The sequence below is a fragment of the Salmo trutta genome, chromosome 10, assembly GCF_901001165.1.
Source record: "Salmo trutta chromosome 10, fSalTru1.1, whole genome shotgun sequence".
Lineage (NCBI taxonomy): Eukaryota > Metazoa > Chordata > Actinopteri > Salmoniformes > Salmonidae > Salmo > Salmo trutta.
This window is the reverse complement of record NC_042966.1, coordinates 7,257,018-7,280,910: the sequence shown is the minus strand read 5'-3', so window position 1 is coordinate 7,280,910 and position 23,893 is coordinate 7,257,018. Positions and strand designations below refer to the sequence as shown.

General features: G+C 41.4%; 1 protein-coding gene and 1 long non-coding RNA gene across 4 annotated transcripts in view; both read left to right on the top strand.

Moving 5' to 3' along the window:
* The window catches only part of LOC115201009 (dnaJ homolog subfamily C member 7), a 54,154-nt gene that overhangs the window by 114 nt on the left and 30,147 nt on the right, over positions 1-23,893 (top strand). For both annotated transcript variants that reach the window (XM_029764197.1, XM_029764196.1), the window contains exons 2-4: positions 10,498-10,586; positions 10,883-11,007; positions 12,795-12,908. In XM_029764197.1, coding sequence (XP_029620057.1) covers positions 10,498-10,586; positions 10,883-11,007; positions 12,795-12,908 — 328 coding nt within the window. The remainder of the gene's footprint in view (positions 1-10,497; positions 10,587-10,882; positions 11,008-12,794; positions 12,909-23,893) is intronic.
* LOC115201011 (uncharacterized) lies at positions 9-9,020 on the top strand. Of its 2 annotated transcripts, XR_003879670.1 has the most exons (5): positions 9-1,306; positions 1,434-1,545; positions 1,915-1,960; positions 4,283-4,338; positions 8,743-9,020. It is a non-coding gene; the product is annotated as an uncharacterized LOC115201011 (long non-coding RNA). The 2 variants fall into 2 exon arrangements; XR_003879669.1 differs by lacking the exon at positions 9-1,306 and having other exon boundaries at positions 1,315-1,545.

Below are 23,893 nucleotides of genomic sequence, written 5' to 3'. Positions count from 1 at the left end.
GTAGCTAAATATGCACTTTTTTCATGAATGTGTACGGGTTGTGAAGAAAGTACTCTTTGTTATTTCATCGAAATCCGAGCATAATCGTAATTTCTATTTAGCGGGGCCTACCTGGCTAGCTAACTAACAGTAGCTCGCTAACGTTAACTGTCTTTCACCAACTAACAAGGGTTAGGTAACGTTAGCTACAACTAACTAGCTAATCCAAGGGGCAAGAAAGAGTGCCATTGTCAACAGTCTCCAGACAGAACGTTAACTATGCCATTTGTTCCATCGTATTGGCAATTAACGTTACTTTACAATTTACCATGACAAAATGGGTTCGAGGTTCTAGTTTATCTAGCTCACGTTGATTGACTAAATCTGCAAACCACCCTGAACTGTGCTGTTTTTCTGTGTATCCTTTGTCACTGATGTTAGGTTGCCTATGGATTATCCTAGGAAGCCAAAAGTGGCCACCGCATCTGACTAGCGAATAAAACCATGCTGAGGTCAGACGGAATGACCCATTTCTCAGTCACGATGATAATGCCATCATAGTAGCTACTTGCCACACAAGTGTCAATAACTGAACTGTGTGTATGTATATCGGTCTGCTCATTACATTTTTCAAATGAACGGATGTGGCCGTTTTTTTGCCTACTTAGCGTCGAGATCCAGTTATCAATGATCTTTGTGCACGCTAGTTAGCAACTCTTAGCATTTAACTTTGGTTTTCAAAAGAAACGAAGTGTGCACCTGATGTGGTGGCAGAATATCACGCTGTTAAACCTGCATAAATTGCAGGTAGTTTACATGGATGGGCCTAATAGAAGAAAGCGGATGTGGACAGTTTACCAAAACAAAACGACACAATTACTGTTGACAAACCACATTCCGTACAAATTTGCGTAACCGCGGCAGTCAAAGGAGACTGCAATGAAAAGTAATAGGACCGTGTTGGCATCAAAATCTGGGTTGTGAACTACGTTTCTATTCAAGCATTGATTGACATGGTAATGGCCCGATAGTATTGGAGAAAATTTTAAAAAAACGGACCCCTGTGACGCTATCTTAAATTGTGACGTGTCATGACGTAACGTACGCACGCATTATGCAACTCATTCTGTGTCGTACAGCCTCTCTCCACCAGGTGTAGCGCTTCTCTCGCAGATTAAAAACAAGAAAGGGACAGGGTAAGGGGGGTACCTAGTTTGCATAATCGCTGCGAGCCACCATGACGCTCAAAAGCCGCGACAGCCACTGTTTACTTCTGAAGATAGTGCCGCCCTAAAAACCCGACTCCAACTTGACAAACTTCAAATAGGTATGTAATGACACATAATATAAACTTTTATAGTGTTTTATTTACATTTCAGAGGTGATTAGTTGGACAGATCAGGTGAAAAAAAATGGTTTCCCCACACTGCTTATCTCCCGCTTTCCCTATCTAGGTTTCGTTTCCCCACCCGCCATTTTTAAAAAGACCCAACGGAGCTCATTGCCTTCCTCAATCATGCAGAGACGGGCAGCATGACGGCCTTGTCGTTGATTTGGCAGGAAATGGTAGATATTGTGCTTTACAATGGTATTCGTATTACAGTTGACCTGGAAGTATTATGTTTTTTTGGGCGTTAAAATAAGGTCAGTTGTACGTTATAGCGTGATGTACAAAAGTGCGTTAGCTAACTATAGGTGGTAAGCCGTAGCAAGCTAGTTGCATTTATTTTCGAGATGATCGATTTCTGTTGAGGGAGAAGCTGGTTTTAACAATGTATAGGTCTATTAATTAATTCTGAACACATTCCGTTTGTTAAAAATAATGACTTATGTTCGCTAACTGGACAGGCAAACGCCGCCAAATACTAAACTGTAAACCAATATAAACTTGTGTAATATCGCTGCTGATCACGTTATCCGTATCTAACATGGTAGACAGCTGGTGACGTCGAGAGATCTCCTTCCGACAAACTGCTATCAGGTAAAGTATTTTAAATGTATTTGTAATTTAGCTATTTAGCCATAGAAGCGTGATGCATCAACGCAAGCTGTAAAATGACTCCCAACATAGAAAACAGCAACCATAGTAATGTTGCTAACGTTAGCTAGATAGAACAAGTAGATCTGTTACTAGCTAGCCGGAGTAAGTACACTATATATACAAAAGTATGTGGACACCCCTTCAAATTAGTGTATTTGGCTATTTCAGCCACATCCATTGCTTACAGGTGTATAAAACCGAGCACACAGTCACGCAATCTCCATAGAGATTGGCAGTAGAATGGCCTTACTGAAGAGCTCAGTGACTTTCAATGTGGCACCTTCGTAGGATGCCACCACAGATAGAACAATGGGACAGATATTTCACCAGATGTAAAAATGTGAGGCATCCGGTTGGCATTCTGCACATTTTCTCATCTATGAAACATTTGATCTCAATACAGTTTCTGTTCCCAAAACTATAATCTTATGAACAGAGTGGACTAAGTTTTGTAGACTTCACTCTTTGCAAAGTGTTTCAAAATTGTGTTGTTTAGGAGTGTAAAGGTGAATTGAAATAATGCACAAGCCTACTTCATAGTAAGTGATCCCTAATGGAAATATGCAGATGCACACTAGAATGTGCCAATAGGATCTCGTTAGCTTGTGCTTGCCTCTGCCCTCCTCCTTGCTTGTTCTGCCCACTATGCCTCATATGTTCCCATCGGAAACAACAGGCTGTGGTTTATCTTGGTATAGTTATAAAACCTTTGATGCCACTTTTCCAACAAGTCATTTCGTCAAATTTCTGCCCCGCTAGAACTTCTTCGGTCAACTACGTGCTGTTATTGTGAAGTGGTGACGTCTAGGACCAGAACGGCTCAGCCACAAAGTGGTAGGCTACACAAGCTCACAGAATAGGGCCACTGAGTGCCTACGTAGTGCGTAACAATTGTCTGTCCTTGGTTGTAACACTCACTACCAAGTTCCAAACTGCCTCTGGAAGCAACGTCAGCACAATAACTGTTTGTCGGGAGCCTCACAAAATGGGTTTCCATAGCCGAGCAGCCACACACAAGCCTAAGATCACCATGCACAATGCCAAGCGTCGGCTGGAGTGATGTAAAGCTTGCCCCCATTGGACTCTGGAGCAGTGGAAACGTTTTCTCTGGCGTGGTGAATCACTCTTCACCATCTGGCAGTCCTACGGACTAATCTGGGTTTGGCGGATGCCAGGAGAACGCTACCTACCCGAATGCATTGTGCCAACTGTACAGTTCAGTGGAGGTAGAATAATAATGTTCTAGGGCTGTTCTTCATGGTTAGGGCTAGGCCTCTTAGTTCTAGTGAAGGGAAATCTTAACACTACAGCATACAATGACATTCTAGATGATTCTGTGCTTCCAACTTTGTGGCAACAATTTGGGGAAGGCTCTTTACTGTTTTAGCGTGACTTTTAAAAAAAGTTGTATTTTACCTTTTATTTACCTAGGCAAGTCGGTTAAGAACAAATTCTTATTTTCAACGCCGACCTAGGAACAGTGGGTTAACTGCATTGTTCAAGGGCAGAACAACAGATTTTTACCTTGTCAGCTCGGGGATTCGATCTAGCAACCTTCCGCTTCTAGTCCAACGCTCTAACCACTAGGCTACCTGCCGCACAATGTCCCCGTGCCCAAAGCAAGGTCCATACAGAAATGGTTTGTTGAGATCAGTGTGGAAGAACTTGATTGGCCTGCACAAAGCCTTGACCTCAACCCCATTGAACACCTTTGGGATGAATTGTAACACCGACTGCGAGCCAGGCCTAATTGCCCAACATCAGTGCCTGACCTCAGTAATGCTCTTGTGGCTGAATGTAAGCAAGTTCCTGCAGGAATGTTCCAACATCAAGTGGAAAGCCTTCCCAGAAGAGTGGAGGCTGTTATAGTAGCAAAAGGGGGGGGGGGGGGGGGGGGGGGGGGGGTTTGGAATGAGATGTTTGACGAGCAGATGTCCACATACTTTTGGTCATGTAGTGTAGTTGTATCACTAGCTAGCATGTAATTCCGGGAAGTTGAGCGTTTTAGCTATCAGTTTATTCCAAGTAATAATTTAAGAGGACTGATCTGTAGGACAAGTAGTGTAAATCTAATACAGTCAAAGGCAGGACCCACTAATTTCATTTATACTGACAAATAAGAAATGCCTCATTATCCCTGTCAATAGTTGAAGTAGGATGACTGTCAGGATGTACATTTTCTAGCTCACAAACTACATTACTTTGCTGTGATTTATTTTATTCATTCAGGTCTCTCACTTTTGTCTCACATTATCTATTCAGCTCTCCTGTGTCCCTCTCCCAGAGATCAACCAAGTGCTATTCGCCAAGCATGGGCTGTAAGGAGAACCATCCTACTGCAGTTTGAACTAGCCCTGCTGTCACTATTTAGACATTGGAACCAGATATGCATTTGCCTGTTGTCTTTTCTTTTTGGGGTGGGTCTTAAACAATCTAGTGCATTTTAGAGTTGAAGAACACCAACGGCAGATGTGTGCCTGTTTGAACATCTCAAAGACTCAATTCAATGTGAACCAGTTTAACAGGTGACAATTATTTTACTATTGTAACATGCATTGGGGAGAATTCTATTGTCCCCGTCAGGAGCCCAGGCTTTTGCCCTAGATGGTAGAGTTCTCGTCTCTGGACCACACAAGACACAAACTTTAGATTGCATTCCGCTAAGGCACTTGTCTGTCTACATCGGTCCGCTACATTAGTGACTTGGGTGGGATCCTTTCGATCCGCCTATAGGGCCTGGGTACACAAATGCTCCTAGAGAGGTGGGGGAAAACTGAAGCATGCGTTGATGACTCTTCTACAGTCTCTATCAGAGGCCCAGGCTTTTGGCATACATGGTAATAGCTTTTCATTTCTGGACTAAGGTTGTGCCCTCCATGGCAATAAATAGACGTTGATTGGTAGGTTACACTATATTTAGATAATGGAAAACATGTCTCGTACTCAGTCATAGTTAGTAGTAGAATAATGAATGGATTGGCAAGATTTTTGACACTGTCAACTTTTAAAGGTTAATAATTTAAACCACCTAAATATACTCGCATACACTGAACATTTAGTATTTAAAACTCACATTTCCGAACTATAATCCTACAGGCTCTATTATTCTCCATACCTTATATTCCAATGCATCCTACATTATGCATGGTATTGAGAAGCTGCTATTTGAGAACTCATCTCGTTTAGAAATCTAACTATGGTTTGTGAAGACCCTCCCACTCTGCTAAATTCTTTCTCTCTGCTCTTGTTATCCTTACAGGATTGTCGGTGGGCGGAGCCGGGAGGGTTGTCAGCGAGATGGGACACACCTGGGCTCGGGTGTGTCCCGGGGAAAAATATTGTGTGGGGTCCGTGGAGCCGATCAGTTGTCTCGGGGGGAATCTGCTATTTTGCTGCCCCCCCCCCCTTCTAGCGGGCTACAGTGCTTAATTACCCATCGCGAATCCGCACGAAAACTAGGGTTCAGCTGTTGTAGGATTTGGCGAAGCACCTTGTACAATACCAGTCAAAAGTTTGGGCACACCTACTCATTCAAGGGTTTTTATTTTTATAATTTTCTACATTGTAGAATAATAGTGAAGACAGCACAACTATGAAATAACACATGGAATCATGCAGTAACCAAGAAAGTGTTAAACAAAATCAAAATATATTTCTACCCTTTGCCTTGATGACAGCTTGATGCACATTCTTGGCATTCTCTCAACCAGCTTCACCTGGAATGCTTTTCCAACAGTCTTGAAGGAGTTCCCACATATGCTGAGCACTTGTTGGCTGCGTTTTCTAAACTCTGTGGTCCGACTCATCATAGCGCTTGGTGGTTTTTGCGACTGCACTTGAAGAAACTTTCAAAGTTCTTTAGAGTAATGATAGACTGTTTCTTTGCTTATTTGAGCTGTTCTTGTCATTATATGGATTTTGGTATTTTACCAAATAGGGCTATCTTCTGTATACCACCCTTGTCACAACACAACTGATTTGCTCAACTGCGTTAAGATGGAAATAAATTCCATAAATGAACTTTTAACAAGACGCATCTGTTAATTGAAATGCATTCCAAGTGACTACCTCATGGAGCTGGTTGGGAGCATGCCAAGAGTGTGCAAAGCTGTTATCAAGGCAAAGGGTGGCTACTTTGTTAACTAAAATATGAAATATATTTAAACTTAACACTTTCTTTTTTTTTGGTTACTACATGATTCCATATGTGTTATTTCATAGTTTTGAAGTCTTAAGTATTCAACCATTTTTAAAATGGTAAAAATAAAGAAACCCTTGAATGAGTAGGTGTGCCAAATTTAGACTGGTGCTGTATAGCTCATCTCTCTCCTGTGGTGCCCAGTGTGATTGGCACTTATCTTGTTTTAGTCCAGTCTGGTGTGCTCAGCAGAGGGGAGGAGTGAGATTTTTATGTATTTTTTAAATAGTTGTCATTATGGCGTCATGTTAATTCATGTTCCATCAGAGGAACTGTTCGAATTATGTACTAAAGTACAGTTGGGGAAATTAGTGCTAAATCAAAAACATTCTGTTAGGTTGACATTGAAGGTCAATCTGATGGAGAGTGGTATACTCGTAGTTACCACTGGGGCAGCCTCTGCCGAGGACTCTCCAGCCATCTCCCTGTTTCGCTGCAATGGCCGCTCCGTCTGTTAGCCCTAGTAGTCTTCTGAACAGCAGAACTAACTGCTTCTGTTATAGCTTGAGCATAATCGTGTTAAGCATGATAAGGAATTGGAATTCAAATAGGATTTGTAGCGCGCTGATTGTGTTAAGAATAAGGAATTGGAATTTAGAGTATTTGGAGCTTGCTAAAATCAAGCTGCAACGAGCGGCTAGAATTGGTTAGTGAAGGAAGGTTCTCTGGGGAGAGTTTGCTTATGGAATATGACCCTGATTCACCTAAGGGGCGCTCCTCTTTTGTTCCTGCTCCGGACACACTTGATATTGTTGGAAACTTACGGCTGTTGCCAAAATGTAATGAGAAGGACCCTGAGACATTCTTTTTATTGTTTGAGTGAGTTTCTAACGCTAGGAGTTGACCTGATTCTAATCTCGGGAGTTGAAGTCATAAACAGCGCAATGCTTGAAGAATTGCGAAGAGCTGCTGGCAAATGCACGAAGGTGCTGTTTGAATGAATGCTTAGGAGCCTGCTGCTGCCTACCATCGCTCAGTCAGACTGCTCTATCAAATCATATAAATAACTCTTAACATAATAACACAAAAATACGAGCCTTTGGTCATTAAAATGGTTGAATCCGGAAACGATCATTTCGAAATCAAACGTTTCTTTCAGTGAAATACGGAACAGTTCCGTATTTTATCTAACGGGTGGCATCCCTAAGTCTAAATATTCCTGTTACATTGCACAACCTTCAATGTTATGTCATAATTATGTACAATTCTGGAAATTAATTACGGCCTTTGTTAGGAATAAATGGACTTCACACAGTTCGCAATGAGCCAGGCGGCCCAAACTGCTGTATATACCCTGACTGCTTGCACGGAACGGAAGAGAAGTGACACAATTTCCCAAGTTATAATATTGCCTGCTAACATGAATTTCTTAACTAAATATGCAGGTTTAAAAATATATACTTGTGTATTGATTTTAAAGAAAGGCATTGATGTTTATGGTTAGGTACATTGGTGCAACGACAGTGCTTTTTTTCGCAAATGCGCTGGTTAAATCATCACCCTTTTGTTTCGAAGTAGGCTGTGATTCAATGAGAAATGAACAGGCACCGCATCGATTATATGCAACGCAGGACACGCTAGATAAACTAGTAATATCGTCAACCATGTGTAGTTAACTAGTGATTATGTTAAGATTGATTGTTTTTTATAAGATAAGTTTAATGCTAGCTAGCAACTTACCTTGGCTTCTTGCTGCCCTCGCGTAACAGGTAGTCAACCTGCCACGCAGGCTCCTCGTGGAGTGCAATGTAGGGCAGGTGGTTAGAGCGTTGGACTAGTAACCGGAAGGTTGCAAAAACGAATCCCCGAGGTGACAAGGTAAAAATCTGTTGTTCTGCCTCTGAACAAGGCAGTTAACCCCCGTTCTTAGATCGTCATTGAAAATAAGAATGTGTTTTTAATCTGACTTGCCTCGTTAAAGGTGTAAAAAAAAAATAATTGGTGTCCAAAAATACAGATTTACTGATTTGTTTTAACTTGAAATCGGCCCTAATTAATCGGTCATTCCGATTAATCGGTCGACCTCTAGTCTACACCGACCATAACCCTCTCACCTTCTTGATGTCTGATGTGTCCTAACCAGAGGATAATGTTCTTACAGGCATTCCATCTCAATGAGCGTCACATTAGGGGGTCTGATAATGTTGTTGATGCTCTCTCGTGCGCGCTGTTCCTGAACGCATCTGGTTCTATTGATCGGTGGACATGTGCTTTCTCATGCGTGTAGTCCCTGAGTGTTGTGACGTATGATTTTTGTCCACGTAACCTGGAAACTGTTTATTTTATGTTGTCTTGACGCTCCTGTCATCTGTTCCCTGCTCTGTCCTCGTTTTTTTCTTTCCTCTTGAAGGTTGCTGAGGTCTGGGGAGGATGAGGTTGGCTGGGGCAGTGGGGTAGCTTTAACCAGGGCAATATGTTTTTTTTATTTTTTTATATTCAGAAATATTTTTGGGTTGGTGTGGTCCCCGTGGGGGTTCTCCCACTCTGACAAATTATTTCTCTCTGCTCTTGTTTTCCCTAATAGGATGTCGGTGGGTGGCGCTGGGAGGATCGTCTGCGAGATGGGACACACCTTGGCTCAGGTGTGTCCTGGCGATAAATACTTTCCCCATACTTCGAGGAGACTCTGCGCAGACACGTTGTTTTTGTTGGGGCATTTTGGGGCTTCTTTGTTCATTTATTTTGGCACCTCTCAACACCCCTCATCACCATCAATGTACACATCCACTCACTTACACTACTGACTAAACACCATTGTTACTTGTATATAAGTTACTTTATTTAATAAATATATTTTTGGTATTTCTTTCTTAGTCGTCTCTTTGTTACGGGCTACGAGCCAGTTCGTAGCAGGTTCTTATTGCACAGCGCATTGTACAACTGTTTTTGGAGAAGATCGTATTGCAAGTTATGCGATATGTCTAGGCTTTGCCATATGTATTAGCTAATATGCATATGCAGCTGTCGTTTTGAAACATCCATTCTAGCATACGTGACACACCTTTCTATCTCCATGCTTTTATTTGATTTTCTATGCAAATGATTGAATATTTCTTTAAGCCTGTAGCTAGCTACTTGAAATGAGACATGTAATCATGCCAAAACATGATTCAATTGTATTCACTGACAGAGCGATAACTAATGAAACACAGACATTTAGCTGAGTAGGATTGTGATTTGACATACAAAAGTTAGTTATTTTTGTGTAAATGCCTTTTATCTGCCTTCCCAATGGAAACTAGTTCAAATGTATTTTCTATGTAAAGAGATGTACGTTTCTGGATAATGCAACATGCTGCCTTGTTGACAACTTGACTGAGCAGCCTATATTACCGTTTTTGCTCTTTCACGTCACGGGCCATAGACGGGTGCACCACGGCTCAGGTTAATTGAACTCTCATTGGTTTCCTTACCCTGTAAAGTCTATGAACAAGGTATAGCAGCAATCCACGCTTTGGTTTAGTTTTACTTGCAGTGGCTGGCACAGTTGCATTTGTGTCACAAATCCCATTCAAGTCATGGGACCGTTAATAGAATTTCTTTCGCATCATGTTCAAATCAACTAAGTGACTGAGCGTCACAATCCATTTTTAGGTGCTTTTGGATAATTAGGACAGGATGTGTGAAAAGTGCTGAAATTGGAACCATGATTTGAATGGGATTTGTGCCACAAATTCTAAAATGTTAGCATTTGGAAACAGTGCCAGGCAAACTAAACCAAAGCATGGATTGCTTGTCCATAGATTCGGGGGGCACAACTTTGAATTGGGACGGAGGGGACAGTTGCTATATCCGATCGAGTAGACTACACATCCCCTAGCAGTAGGCCTGTCTTAATGATATCTTTATTTAATCCCCCTCCATTGGTTTTGCTCCAGTGCCTTCTGTCCTCACACTGGGCCAGTTGGGGCTGTTTGTTCCAATCAGGTCAACATGCCAACTGCTTTCCCATTTGGTACACTAAGCAAATTCATTCTCATAGGTCAAAATGAGTTTGTTACCAAGACAAGATCCCCTGGCTGCTATGCACAAATAGATTGCCTCTGAATATTTTTGCTGACATCACAATCTAAATACCAACGAGCAAGTAAAGAGGATTTGTTAATGGATTTTCCCCTGCTTAACTGGCTTGTTAAGCGTAATTGTATATCTATTACTGCTGAATTGTAGGTAACGTTTTGATAAGGGTATTACAGCATTTTTGGTAGATAGCCTTTGCTCCATTTTGTTTCTCTCTTTAGCCTACAAATTTCAACTGTTTGGTGTTTTTTCCTCTCAGGGAGGCTGAGGGCTTCAAAGATCAAGGAAATGCTTTCTACGTCAAGAAGGATTATTCTGAGGCATTTAACTACTACACAAAGGCCATTGGTGAGAATGCAACACTAGCTTTGTACCCTAGTTTAGTAACAACATGCTAGGCCATAGTGTAGAGAGCAACTGTGTAGGGACCTTTTTTTTGAAGGATTCTCAAATGATATATTTCGTATTTAACTGGATCGTTAGAGCCAATTCTCATTGACGACCAGTTTGAAAATTCAGCGAATGCTATTTTATTTCGGTATCCAGACATGCTGTTATGTTTCTCTGGAATTGTAGATTGTTGTTTCAAGGTGATTGATTACAGGCGTGACTCTTGAGAATATGGTTCCCTTTTTCTTTGTCAGATGCATGTCCTAAAAACGCCAGTTACTATGGAAACCGGGCGGCCACCCTCATGATGCTGTGCCGCTTCCGAGAGGCCCTGGTGGACTCCCAGCGGGCTGTGCGGCTGGACGACTGTTTCATGAAGGTCAGAGTTTAGCCTGCTTGCTTCAGCGGCGTGATGTCATTGTAGAATTGGGAGTCGAGCATAGGGTTGTATACCAGTATTACAATACTACAGTTTCGAACTCTCGAGTCCTTTAAGAACCTACTTTATATAAAATATTATGTGCTGTATATTGGAAAATAAACATAATTTTGACTGTTTCCAATTAGGACTGTTTTCCTCAAGAAATAGAGACTGCGTCATGTTTTGTTTCCTTGACATGATACTTCTGAGTATCACAATTAGAGCCCTACCGATAAATCCATTGGCCGATATTGTCTTTTCACAAATATATTTGTATCAGTCTTCCGTCTTTAAAACGACAATGTTATTTATACATGAATTAACAAATACACTAATCTGAGATATTACTATAATTTTTCCAGGTTTCCCCTGAGATGGCTCTCTAGTCTTATTTAAGCCTCTCACTGAACATCATTCAGTAGCCAGCAGATCGCAAAGGGTTTATTGTGAACAGTAGTAGGCATGCTGGTTTGACGATGCAACTGCATTTGAAAAAGTAATTAATCAAAGTATATCAAACTGGCTATGTACACTTCACCGACGCAAAGTTCTCAATTTGCTAACATTAGCTAGCAAAGTATTTTAGCTAGCATGCCTGGCAGTCTGTGCTGCTAATGACTGGACTGGTGGCGAAAGTTATACAATAACACTGGTTGCAGTTATTGTCTGCCTGTCATTCAGGCCATGTGCTGATATTGTGATTAGATTGTTACTAGCTAGAACGAGTTGTGACTCATTAATGCGGCAAACATAAACGTATCGCTGACCATACAGATTTGAAATATCTAGCCAATACATTTTGTATTGATTAACATTGCTTGTGAACTAAAGTGCTGTAATGATTTGAGACTTAGGCTTGGTTAAAGATCAGTACAAATGCTTTAAAGTTTAGATGATAGCTTAGACTTTCGAGAAGAGCGATAACGATCTGGTGATGATTCGGATATAACATTGTCATCTCACTGCCTGTTATTAAAGCGGCAGTACAACATTACAAGTGCAATTTTCATATTTACATTGACACTACGTTTATTAATTCAGCCTGGGCATCTACACCACATATTGTCCCTCCCATAGAGATCCTATTAAAGTATTCACATTTTAATAGTATTCTAATTACATTTAGCAGATGATCCAGAGCGACTTAGTTAGTTCATTCATCTTAAGATAGCTAGGTGGGACAACCATATATCTCAGTCATAGTAAGTACATTTTTCCTCAAAGTTTCTCAGCAAAGTCAGTGCTAGTTGGGGGGGTGGGGAAGTAAAGTGTGAGTGTTAGTTCATGATGTTCCCTCCCCTGGCTTTTTTATGTGTGCTTTGTATTTGGCTTTGCATTCCTTGAGGATAACTTAAGTTAAATCAGTTTTGCGTAGGCCTACAAAAAATGTATAATTGTTCACACCTTACTTATGTCTAGTAAGAAGTTGCCGATTTGTAGTTATTCATCATGCAAACTAGGAAATGTATAATGCTCTTAAATGTTAATTTATAAGATTTGTTGCTAAAATTTGTGAATTCATTTAAAGTTGTCATTTGGAGCCAAATTTTTTGCCCGAACTATACTTTTCATTCCAGCAAAATATTTACAAAAAAATTGGGGGCAGTTATGTCGTTAATTGGTATTGGATCCAGAAATCCGATATCGGTTGGGCTCTAATCAGAACCCAATGTGGAGCACACCAACCCTTTGTAGTCCTCCAGCAGCTTTAACCAGGAAGTATCTTTCCACCCACTGCACCACAGGGCCATCTGCGAGAGGGCAAGTGTCACCTGTCTCTGGGCAACGCCATGGCAGCCAGCCGCTGCTTTCAGAAGGTCCTGGAACTGGAGCCCAGCAACAGCCAGGCGCAGCAGGAGGTGGGTCCAAGTGACCTTGAGTATTTTAAATGACCTAGGATTATTAAACAAATACTTATACATGCATACCTAGATCTTTCCTCTTGTTTTCCCATTGAACATTTACCTTCACTTGACCTACTTAACACATTTTTTTGTTTTTAAAGGGTAAGTGCTGTCAAAATGTGATTTTCCTGTCTTTTATATATATTTCCACACTGAGGTTGGAATAATACTGTGAAATTACGAACATTATGATAATGCCTTTTTATTGAATATTCAGCCTGTTTTGGTGAAATGGAGTTTTGGCCTGCCTGGTGACATCACCAGCTGGTCAATTAGTTAATAGTAGGGCTGTGAGGGTCATGGAATTTTGGATGATGGTAATTGGCCAGACAAATAAATGCAGTCACTGTAATATAATTGTTTTGACATACAGTTGAAGTCAGAAGTTTACATACACCTTAGCCAAATACATTTAAACTCAGTTTTTCACAATCCCTGACATTTAATCCTAGTAAAAATTCCCTGTCTTAGGTCAGTTAGGATCACCACTTTATTTTAATAATGTGAAATGTCAGAATAATAGAATAATTTATTTCAGCTTCTATTTCTTTCATCACATTCCCAGTGGGTCAGAAGTTTACATACACGCAATTGGTATTTGGGAGCATTGCCTTTAAATTGTTTAACTTGGGTCAAATGTTTTGGGTAGCCTTCCACAAGCTTCCTTCAATAAGTTGGGTGAATTTTTAACGGAGTCAGGTTTGTAGGCCTCCTTGCTCGCACACGCTTTTTCAGTTCTGCCCACAAATGTTCTATAGGATTGAGGTCAGGGCTTTGTGATGGCCACTCCAATACCTTGACTTTGTTGTCCTTAAGTCATTTTGCCACAACTTCGAAAGCATGCTTGCGGTCATTTTCCATTTGGAAGACCCATTTGCGACCAAGCTTTAACCTCCTGACTGATGTCCCGAGATAATGCTTCAATATATCAACATAATTGTCCTTCCTGATGATGTGCCATCTATTTTGTGAAGTGCACCAGCCCCTCCTGCAGCAAAGCACCCCCACAACATGATGCTGCCACCCCTGTGCTTCACGGTTGGGATGGTGTTCTTCGGCTTGCAAGCATCCCCCTTTTTCCTTAACATAACGATGGTCATTATGGCCAAACAGTTCTATTTTTGTTTCATTAGACCAGAGGACATTTCCCAGAAAAGTACGATTTTTGTCCCCATGTGCAGTTCCAAACTGTAGTCTGGCTTTTTTATGGCGGTTTTGGAGCAGTGGCTTCTTCCTTGCTGAGCGGCCTTTCAGGTTATGTCGATATAGGACTCGTTTTACTGTGGATATAAATAATTTTGTACCTGTTTCCTCCAGCATCTTCACAAGGTTCTTTGCTGTTCTGGGATGGACTTGCACTTTTCGCACCAAAGTACATTCATCTCTAGGAGACAGAACGCGTCTCCTTCCTCAGCGGTATGATGGCTGCATGGTCCCATGGTGTTTATACTTGCGTACTATTGTTTGTACAGATGAACGTGGTACCTTCATGCATTTGGAAATTGCTCCCAAGGATGAACCAGACTTGTGGAGGTCCACAATTGTTTTTCCTGATTTCATTTGATTTTCCCATGATGTCAAGCAAAGAGGCACTGAGTTTGAAGGTAGGCCTTGAAATACATCCATAGGTACACCTCCAATTGACTCAAATTATGTCAATTAGCCTAACATAAGCTTCTAAAGCCATGACATTTTCTGGAATTTTCCAAGCTGTTTAAAGGTACAGTCAACTTAGTGTATGTAAACTTCTGACCCACTGGAATTGTGATAGTGAAATCATCTGTCTGTAAACAATTGTTGGAAAAATGACTTGTGTCATGCACAAAGTAGATGTCCTAACCCGACTTGCCAAAACTATAGTTTGTTAACAAGAAATATGTGGAGTGGTTGAGAAACGAGTTTTAATGACTCCAACCTAAGTGTATGTAAACTTCTAACTTCAACTGAACATTTTCTCCTCTCTGCTCCAGACTTCATGTGCTGCCATTGAATTAGAATGAATAGAACAGGTGTCCATATATTTAGAGATTTAGGCCAACTTTTAGATATGTTCATAGCATTGTTTAAATATTCCCCATGCAATTTTAATGGGGAGCTAAAATGGCTGCCATCAGATTGTGTCGCTCATTGTCTCATGTCAGATGGTGTCACTCCACCGCGACGCTCGTCCCTCAACCGATCTGTCTTGAAGGACGTGGAACTTATATTCATGTGAATATTGAGCATCCACCATTTAAAAAATGTAAATGTACTACTTCATTTTTTTCATCTCTGCACTTTTGTATGACTCTCCAAGAAATAGGCAGAATAACTAGCTAAATGATTACAAATGTTGACCATGATTTAATAGTTTGCAATTGTGAGAAAATAAACAAACCGGTGGCTATCTGCTGCACATTCTGTGCAAGGACGTTGGTCGCCAGTGCAGCGACTTGATCAGCTGTGTGGCTAACTGTTGTAGCTAGCTTACTGACACAGTTGGCTAGCTAGTTAGCTAGCTCTTTCTTAACTGACGTCAAAAGCTTGCTTAGCCTGTTTTAGTTACCCTGACATTGTAAACATACAGCACCACAATTAAGAGGATCTGACTTTTATCAGAGATCAGTCCGTAGATCAGCATGTTCCTCCATGATCGGATCGTTGACTCGGCTGAGCACAGCACCTGTCTCGGGAGGCTATTGCAATGACTTGTGACAGAAGAACAGCTGCTTCGTGAAAACTGATAATAATGTAAGCATTAGCACTACTAGCTACAGTAGCTTGCTAGCTAGCTTTTGTTGGAAGATTCAACATTTTGTTTGCAGCACTAAGTAGGTTGGTTAGCAGCATTGTTTCAGTCAAAGATGATTTCAGTGACTGGTGATCTTTTGCGAGATACGAGACAGAGCAGCGCAGGCGGAATCAACGCTCTATCTGATGTAAGACAATGATGTTGTAGTGTCATGTAAATGCATCATAATGCTCATTCTAGACATTCTGTTTTAGGGTATTTTTCAAACATTCTCCATGTAAAATAATGGGGAACTAACATGGCTGCCATAGAATGTTGAAGTGTCTCTGTGCATTTTGTAAATTCACTCTGGCTATCTACTCCGATTTCAGAGCACTCTGGTCTGCGTGTGACAGAAAGAAGAATACGTTACCACTTCATGTGGTGTGAGTCCTGTGGTGGCGTTAGTTGACGCCCTTATTGACATCAGTACCACGGATAAATTTGTAACCCTGTCTTTCTCTTCGGTGCTCAACGTCTTGGCAAATTTCTCCTTAATCGAACAATTGACGTGCCGTAATCCCTCCCGCTTGCGGCTTATATGGGCAATGAAAGCCAGGTGCGATTCCCAAAGCGTTACACACTGCCTGTAGCACTTTGGAGGTGAAATGTGTCCCTTGATCGAAATCTAATGTCCGGAATAAGCCCTATCTCGGTATCACTTCCCTTAACAAAGTTTGTGCTACAAAGTTCCCTGAAGCTGAGGAAGTTGCAAATACATCCGTCCAATCTGTCCACCACCACCAATGCATAAGTCTTTCCCCTGCTTCAAGGGAGTGGCCCTATAAAGTCTATCTGCGGTGATGTAAATGGTCCATCCGGCAGGGGTTGCTGTCGGGCAGGAGTAGGCATTGTAGGTGCAATATTGTGTTGGGCACATATCACACGTATTTTAACCCAGTCCTGAAGTCTTGAACTGAGAATACATGTTCACTGCCGATTGATGTGTTGGTCCATGATACATTTCAGAGAGATGTATATGTATCCCACTTGGTGCCATGGGCCTTACAGTGGTAGTATTATACCACAACCCCTCAGTGTCTACTTGGCACCCATGTTCTAACCACTCCCACATTTCTTTCTTGTTAGTTTGCTGCTGTAATAATTTAGAGTTAGAATCCCAGCCTTGGTATTCACAATATTTACATGCGGTTCCTTAACACCTGATCTTACAAAGGCTGCCGCCTTCGCCATAGGGTATCGCAGAGCAGACTAAATGGCTATTTAATCTGTACGAAATCACTCCTGTCATCACACACAGTGTACCCCGTTACTTTCTTCCCTTCTATGGTCATGTAACTAGAGCCATCTGTATACAATACCTTTTCCGATTCCAATGCTGTTTCTTGCAAATCGGGCCGAGGCTTTGGAGTAATTTGATCTGGGTCACATATATGCGGTTCACCCTCCCCTGGCAATGTCGTTAACGATGCAGGATTCAAACCACCAATCTTATGGAATTGAAGATTTCCCCCATTTAACGTTAACTTACATTTTGTCCATCTCGCACTAGTAACATGTGCTTTCGTACTGTTAACTATTGTTGCTACTGTAATTGAAGCCGTGTTATGCAACACCATTTTCGGCGCTTGTACCGATTTACCCCAGTACATTACTGGTCTCCCTTTTCCCCAATGATTTTGCATAACCACCGTGCTACAACGTCCATGAACAAAATTTTAAAAGGTAATTTTAGGTTTTTCAACCTCAATGCTGGCGCTTGACACAATTGCTTCTTTAGTTCGACAAACGCTTCCTCACACTCTTGTCTCCATTCGATTCTTTCATGGGGACCCCCCCACTTAGTCAATTTTGTAAGTGGCTCACAAATTTCAGAAAACGACAGAATATAAAATCTCTCAAATATGAAAAACACAAGGTTTACCTGAGAGTGCGAGGAGTGTTTGGTCGTGCCAAAGAACTCATTGTTTCTACTCGATCACGTGTAATGTGTTTCGTGCCTTTCGAAATCGAATCCCCCAAATATATTACCTCTTTCACTAGTTGTGCTTTCTCATGTGATGCTTTGTGACCCTGTTCTGCCAAATAGTTTGCTAATGTGGTGAGGTCTCGTATGAGTTTCTTCATCTTTTGACGCCAATCACAAATCATCTACGTATTGTATTAACACAGAATCGTCAAATTTACACCCTTTTAGCGATTGTTTCAATGCGGCATGATACAAAGTTGGACAATTTGTAAATCCCATTGGTGCCCACGTATACTGCTCCCCCTGGCAACAAAACCCAAACCAGTTTTTTGACTCCTCAGGCACTGACCAAAATCAAAATGTTCTCTTTTTCCAGTTTTATCTGCTGCTGATAAAATGCCGTTGTTAAGATGTCTGCGTATTGTGATCTGGACCGTTCTCTGATTTCAGTGTTCCACACTACTGTTGCATCTTTCCATCTACTGCATAATGTGTACCAATTTTGCCCACCATTTATTTGCTTCTTGGTGCTGGTCATTTGCCTTTTTTACTGCTTCTAATGCTTTGATAACATTTTCCCCTTCTACCCCTCCCACTCAGGGAGTCTCCTGACCTCTAGAAGCCATACCCATTATCACTGACTCAGGGTCACCCCCCCCCCCCCCAACGGCATTAAGTAGTAACAGCTTAGGCTATTAATAATTACACTTTTGGTGCTGGACGACACTGTCGTGTGTGTCAATTCACCACAGGCAATTGTGGACGACTAATGTCTAGCATGGGAAGAGGGTTCTAGTCCTATTTCTCAACATTAAATACCACTGTTCACAACAATCCTCATTACCAAAATTACTGACAGTTGTCCTCCTATTTCCACCTAATCTGTCACGGTTCTCTGCCCCAATAGGGCATGGACCAACTTTTATTAACATTTTTACATTTTTTTATTAACTCCTCCACCAACCTCTTTTTTTTAAAAAATAATTTGTATTTTTTATTAACCCCTCCTGCAACCGTAGTGTGGAACACTGAAATCAGAGAACGGTCCAGATCACATTACGCAGGCATCCTAACCACGGCATTTTATCAGTAGCAGATATAACTGGAAAAAGAGAAAAATGGAGACCTGCAAGATAAAATGGATCAGGCAGTAGACAAGAATGAGGCGACGAATAAGAAAACTAGGCATATCCAAATGGTATGCGCATGGATTATATGAACAGAAGCAGGAATTGGCTTTTGTGATATACAAGAGTCAAAACCTAAACCAGGAATTAGAGGAAGCCCTTGAGGATACACAAGAACATACACAAGAACAAAGGGGGATACACAAGAACAAATTAAACAACTTAAGGTTGCGCTTCAACAGTATCAAAATGAGTGTGGAGGAGGTGACATCTGGTAGGCCACCATTATACCCCTCTCTTAAAGAGGTAAAAAAGCGATATGGGTTGCGAGAGAGGCACATTACGAGTCCGGATATAGTAGTCCCGGACTGAAGAGTAGATCAGCATGATCCAGGTAATCATAGAGATGTGTGCGTTCGTACTGGGCGCACGACCTTGGTTACATATTATCCGGGACAAATATTACCGGAGGAGGACAACGCTATTCCCGATGACACACATCCCAAGTATGGAAATTCTGTAAGAGTTATATGGAGGCCAATTAGATGGTGGTCCGATCGCATTCGGCCTCCTACTAATACTTTTTAAAAAACTTTTGGTGCCAGCAAGAATGAGACTAGGAAGTAATCAAGACGGCTAGCTTGATTAAGCCGCCTCATGTATATTTCACTAGGTCAGGGTTTTTCAATCTCAAAAAATCCACTAGTTCTAATGTATCCGTGATCTTTGATCTCCTTTAATGCTTGAGGGTGATAGTTTGTAGAGTGATTCCTTTACGATCCATTGAGATACTTTAAAACCATATTATAATCTCCCACCATAATAATAGATTCATTTGTGCAGTTAGCTCAATAGATTTATTATATATATTTTCGAAGAAGTGCGGATCATCATTATTTGGCCCATATAGATTAATTTGGTCCAATAGCATATTTAAAATAGTCCATATTCCTTGAGGATCTGTTTGCATAGTTTGTACAATCGGATAAGAATTTGTATTAATTAGTATAATCGCCCCTTTTGAATTTCTTTGCCCATGACAAAAATATATTTATCCCTCCCAGTCCTTTTTCCACCCAACGTCATCTATATTTGTAGAATGAGTTTCCTGTAAACAATAAATGTTAAATTTTTACATGGCTAAAAGAGAAAGAATATATATTTTATGATCTGCTAAGCCATTACAATTATAACTGGCTGTACTTATTTCCCAACTTACCATAATGATACCCAAGTTTCAATTATGCTTACCACAACCAATGTTTGTAAACTTACCATTAAAAAGCACCATGATGATTAAGTGTCCATATAGCTGTACCATAATAATTTGCACTGTTAAGCATACTGTAGCTTCAACTTTGTAAACTACCAGCTGTCCTAATATTCCACCCACTAAAACCTCCCCCCATATCTAAATCTGTTGTCACTAAGACCATCAGTCCGCTTCCCTGACTCATGACGCACCTTTGCATGACGCAAACCCTTGGTCGCCAATTGGTGTTGGCCAGAGGGAAATATGGGCGGTCCCACGATAACATAAATATCTATGAGGGTGCTTACAAGCCCACCAAATAACATGATAACAGTCAAATAAATAGTAACAATAATATTCATAGAAATAATAACAGCACAATCTTATAAATGCATGATCATATTTAAAAAGTCCTAGCAAGGCTATAAGCATGTCAGCCCAGCCTGCTTAGTTCATTGGATTCAATTGTTCAAAACATTTTGAAAAAATGAAGAGAAAATTACATAAATATATTGCATTACATGCAAGACATATTTCATGTTCAGTCGTGGCCAAAAGTCTGCTGCTTCAGTTTGTATGATGGCAATTTGCATATACTCCAGAATGTTATCAAGAGTGATCAAATGAATTGCAATTAATTGCAAAGTCCCTCTTTGCTATGCAAATGAACTGAATCCCCCAAAAAACATTTCCACTGCATTTCAGCCCTGCCACAAAAGGACCAGCTGACATCATGTCAGTGATTCTCTCGTTAACACAGGTGTGACTGTTGACGAGGACAAGGCTGGAGATCACTCTGTCATGCTGGAAGCTTCAAGAGGAAGGTGGTGCTTGGAATCATTGTTCTTCCTCTGTCAACCGTGGTTACCTGCAAGGAAACGTGCCGTCATTGCTTTGCACAAAAAGGGCTTCACAGGCAAGTAAGATTGCACCATTTATCGGATCATCAAGAACTTCAAGGAGAGCGGTTCAATTGTTGTGAAGAAGGCTTCAGGGCGCCCAAGAAAGTCCAGCAAGCGCCAGGACCGTCTCCTGAAGTTGATTCAGCTGCGGGATCGGGACACCACCAGTACAGAGCTTGCTCAGGAATGGCAGCAGGCAGGTGTGAGTGCATCTGCACACACAGTGAGGCAAAGACTTTTGGAGGATGGCCTGGTGTCAAGAAGGGCAGAAAAGAAGCCACTTCTCTCCAGGAAAAACATCAGGGACAGACTGATATTCTGCAAAAGGTACAGGGATTGGACTGCTGAGGACTGGGGTAGTCATTTTCTCTGAATCCCCTTTCCGATTGTTTGGGGCATCCGGGAAAAAAACTTGTCCGGCGAAGACACGGTGAGCGCTACCATCAGTCCTGTGTCATGCCAACAGTAAAGCATCCTGAGACCATTCATGTGTGGGGTTGCTTCTCAGCCAAGGGAGTGGGCTCACTCACAATTTTGCCTAAGAACACAGCCATGAATACAGAATGGTACCAACACATCCTCCGAGAGCAACTTCTCCCAACCATCCAGGAACAGTTTGGTGACGAACAATGCCTTTTCCAGCATGATGGAGCACCTTGCCGTAAGGCAAAAGTGATAACTATGTGGCTCGGGGAACAAAACAACGATTGTTTTGGCCAGGAAACTCCCCAGATCTTAATCCCATTGAGAACTCGTGGTCAATCCTCAAGAGGCGGGTGGACAAACAAAAACCCACAAATTCTGACAAACTCCAAGCATTGATTATGCAAGAATGGGCTGCCATCAGTCAGGATGTGGCCCAGAAGTTAATTGACAGCACGCCAGGGCGGATTGTAGAGGTCTTGAAAAAGAAGGGTCAATGCTGCAAATATTGTCTCTTTGCATCAACTTCATGTAAATGTCAATAAAAGCCTTTGACACTTAAGAAATGCTTGTAAGTATACTTCAGTATTCCATAGTAACATCTGACAAAAATATCTAAAGACACTGAAGCAGCAAACTTTGTCAAAAAAAGGAACAGATTCTATCGTTTGCTAAAGAGTCGTTTTAGGCATCACACTACCCATAAAGGAATACCCAAGTTTAACTTACAGTTGACTCTGACACAGCCATGGCACAATAGCCAAGAATACATGCAGTACTAACAATCCTGAGTGAGTAAACCTTTAAAACCAACCCTCTCTCCACCCAGCCTATACCTCTGCACACTGACTCGGTACCGGTGGCCCCTGTATATAGCCTCGTTATTCTTATGTGTTACTTTTTATAATTTTTTTGTATTTTAGCCTACTTGGTAAATATTTTCTTCTTCTTGAACTGCACAGTTGGTTAAGGGATTGTAAGTAAGCATTTCACAGAAAAGTTGACACTTGTTGTATTCTGCGCATGTGGCAAATAGTTTGATTTGATTACACATATTTGTTTTTTATTCCAGGGTCGTTGCTCTATCACCTCGGGTGTTTTACGCCAAGGCCAATATCATTAGGATCAAGAATATAAAAACCTATCTTTACTGTTACTACAGACAAGTCATGTTCAAACATTCATACACCCTCATACACCATGCGGCCTCACGGCCACCGCGGCTGGGCTTTCACCCCCCCTGTTACGGGTTTAGCAGGGAACCAACCCCACTCAGGAATTACACCCTAGGATTTACCCTCTGCAGGTACTAGCTTGCTCGGCCTTACCTTCCGGGCCTTACCCTATTCTTTATGGTACTCGCAGGAACCAACCCACTCAGGATTTACCCCCTACGACTTACCCTCTGCAGGGACTACCCTGCTCAGGCTTACCTTCCGGGACTTACCATATACCATGCATTTACGACCGGTCGTAGTACAATGGGACTACTGAATAAGCTCAGGCTTGCTAGGGCCGTATCCTATCATTGTTCAGCCTGCGGTTCTCATCTCCCTGAGATGTCAAAATGAGTGGTAACCGGTGTAGGAACTGTGCCGGCTCCTGCTCCACTGATTCAGACTCCTACAGTTTGACTAAAAATCATGGTGAATCCTGCCAACAACACCAACTGACAGACGGCTAGTGAAGCTCAAACTAAGTTTACTCACTTACTGCGTCACACAGCTGTATAAGACAAATACATATTTACACAAACCCATTTATACTTTCCTCCCATGCTGAGTCTCCTTACACATCTGGACAGCCAATACATCTATGTTACTAGACAGGACTTTAGTGATGCCTGTTCTTTCTCACTTCCTTTGACCTGACCTCGGCCCAAATTCCTCATTCCTCCCCAACTCATGGCTGTCCTGTTGACTTGAACCAGACTGTGGCCCTTCTCTCCATAGGATACCTGATATCTAACTATAACTTGTTCTGACAGAATGTTAACTTTCTGCGTTCCCCTTTCTCACTCAGTATATTTCCATACCCTCAGTTCTAATATGATAACATGAATAAGGATATGTCATAGAAGTCAGTACCCATCAGTCAAAAGGCTATATAGCCTATTATTGAACATGCAACTGATGTAATGAAGCAGCTAATAAAAACAATTTTCAAACATTTCCAAAAATGCAATTCGAGGGGGAAACACTGTTCTAAATAGTGCACCTAATGCGAGCGGTTCCATATGTGACAGAGATGAAAATCTGTTACAAAATTAGAACGAGAGAATCTAATAGCAAGAACTAGGATGGATTGCTAATATGACTGGGATTGTGCATTTGGCTTTTGGACAACGAAATAATGTTGATATGTAAACCAGGAGAGAAATGCTGGTTAATAGCATGAGGAAGTCTATAAAAAATATTGCCTCAACATTTCTATGGTTGGATTGTGGCTAGACTACTTTGAAGCAAGGTAATACATTCCTCATTATTTAAAGTAAAACAAAACGTTCATGTTTCAGACAATTATACTGCCTTAAGCT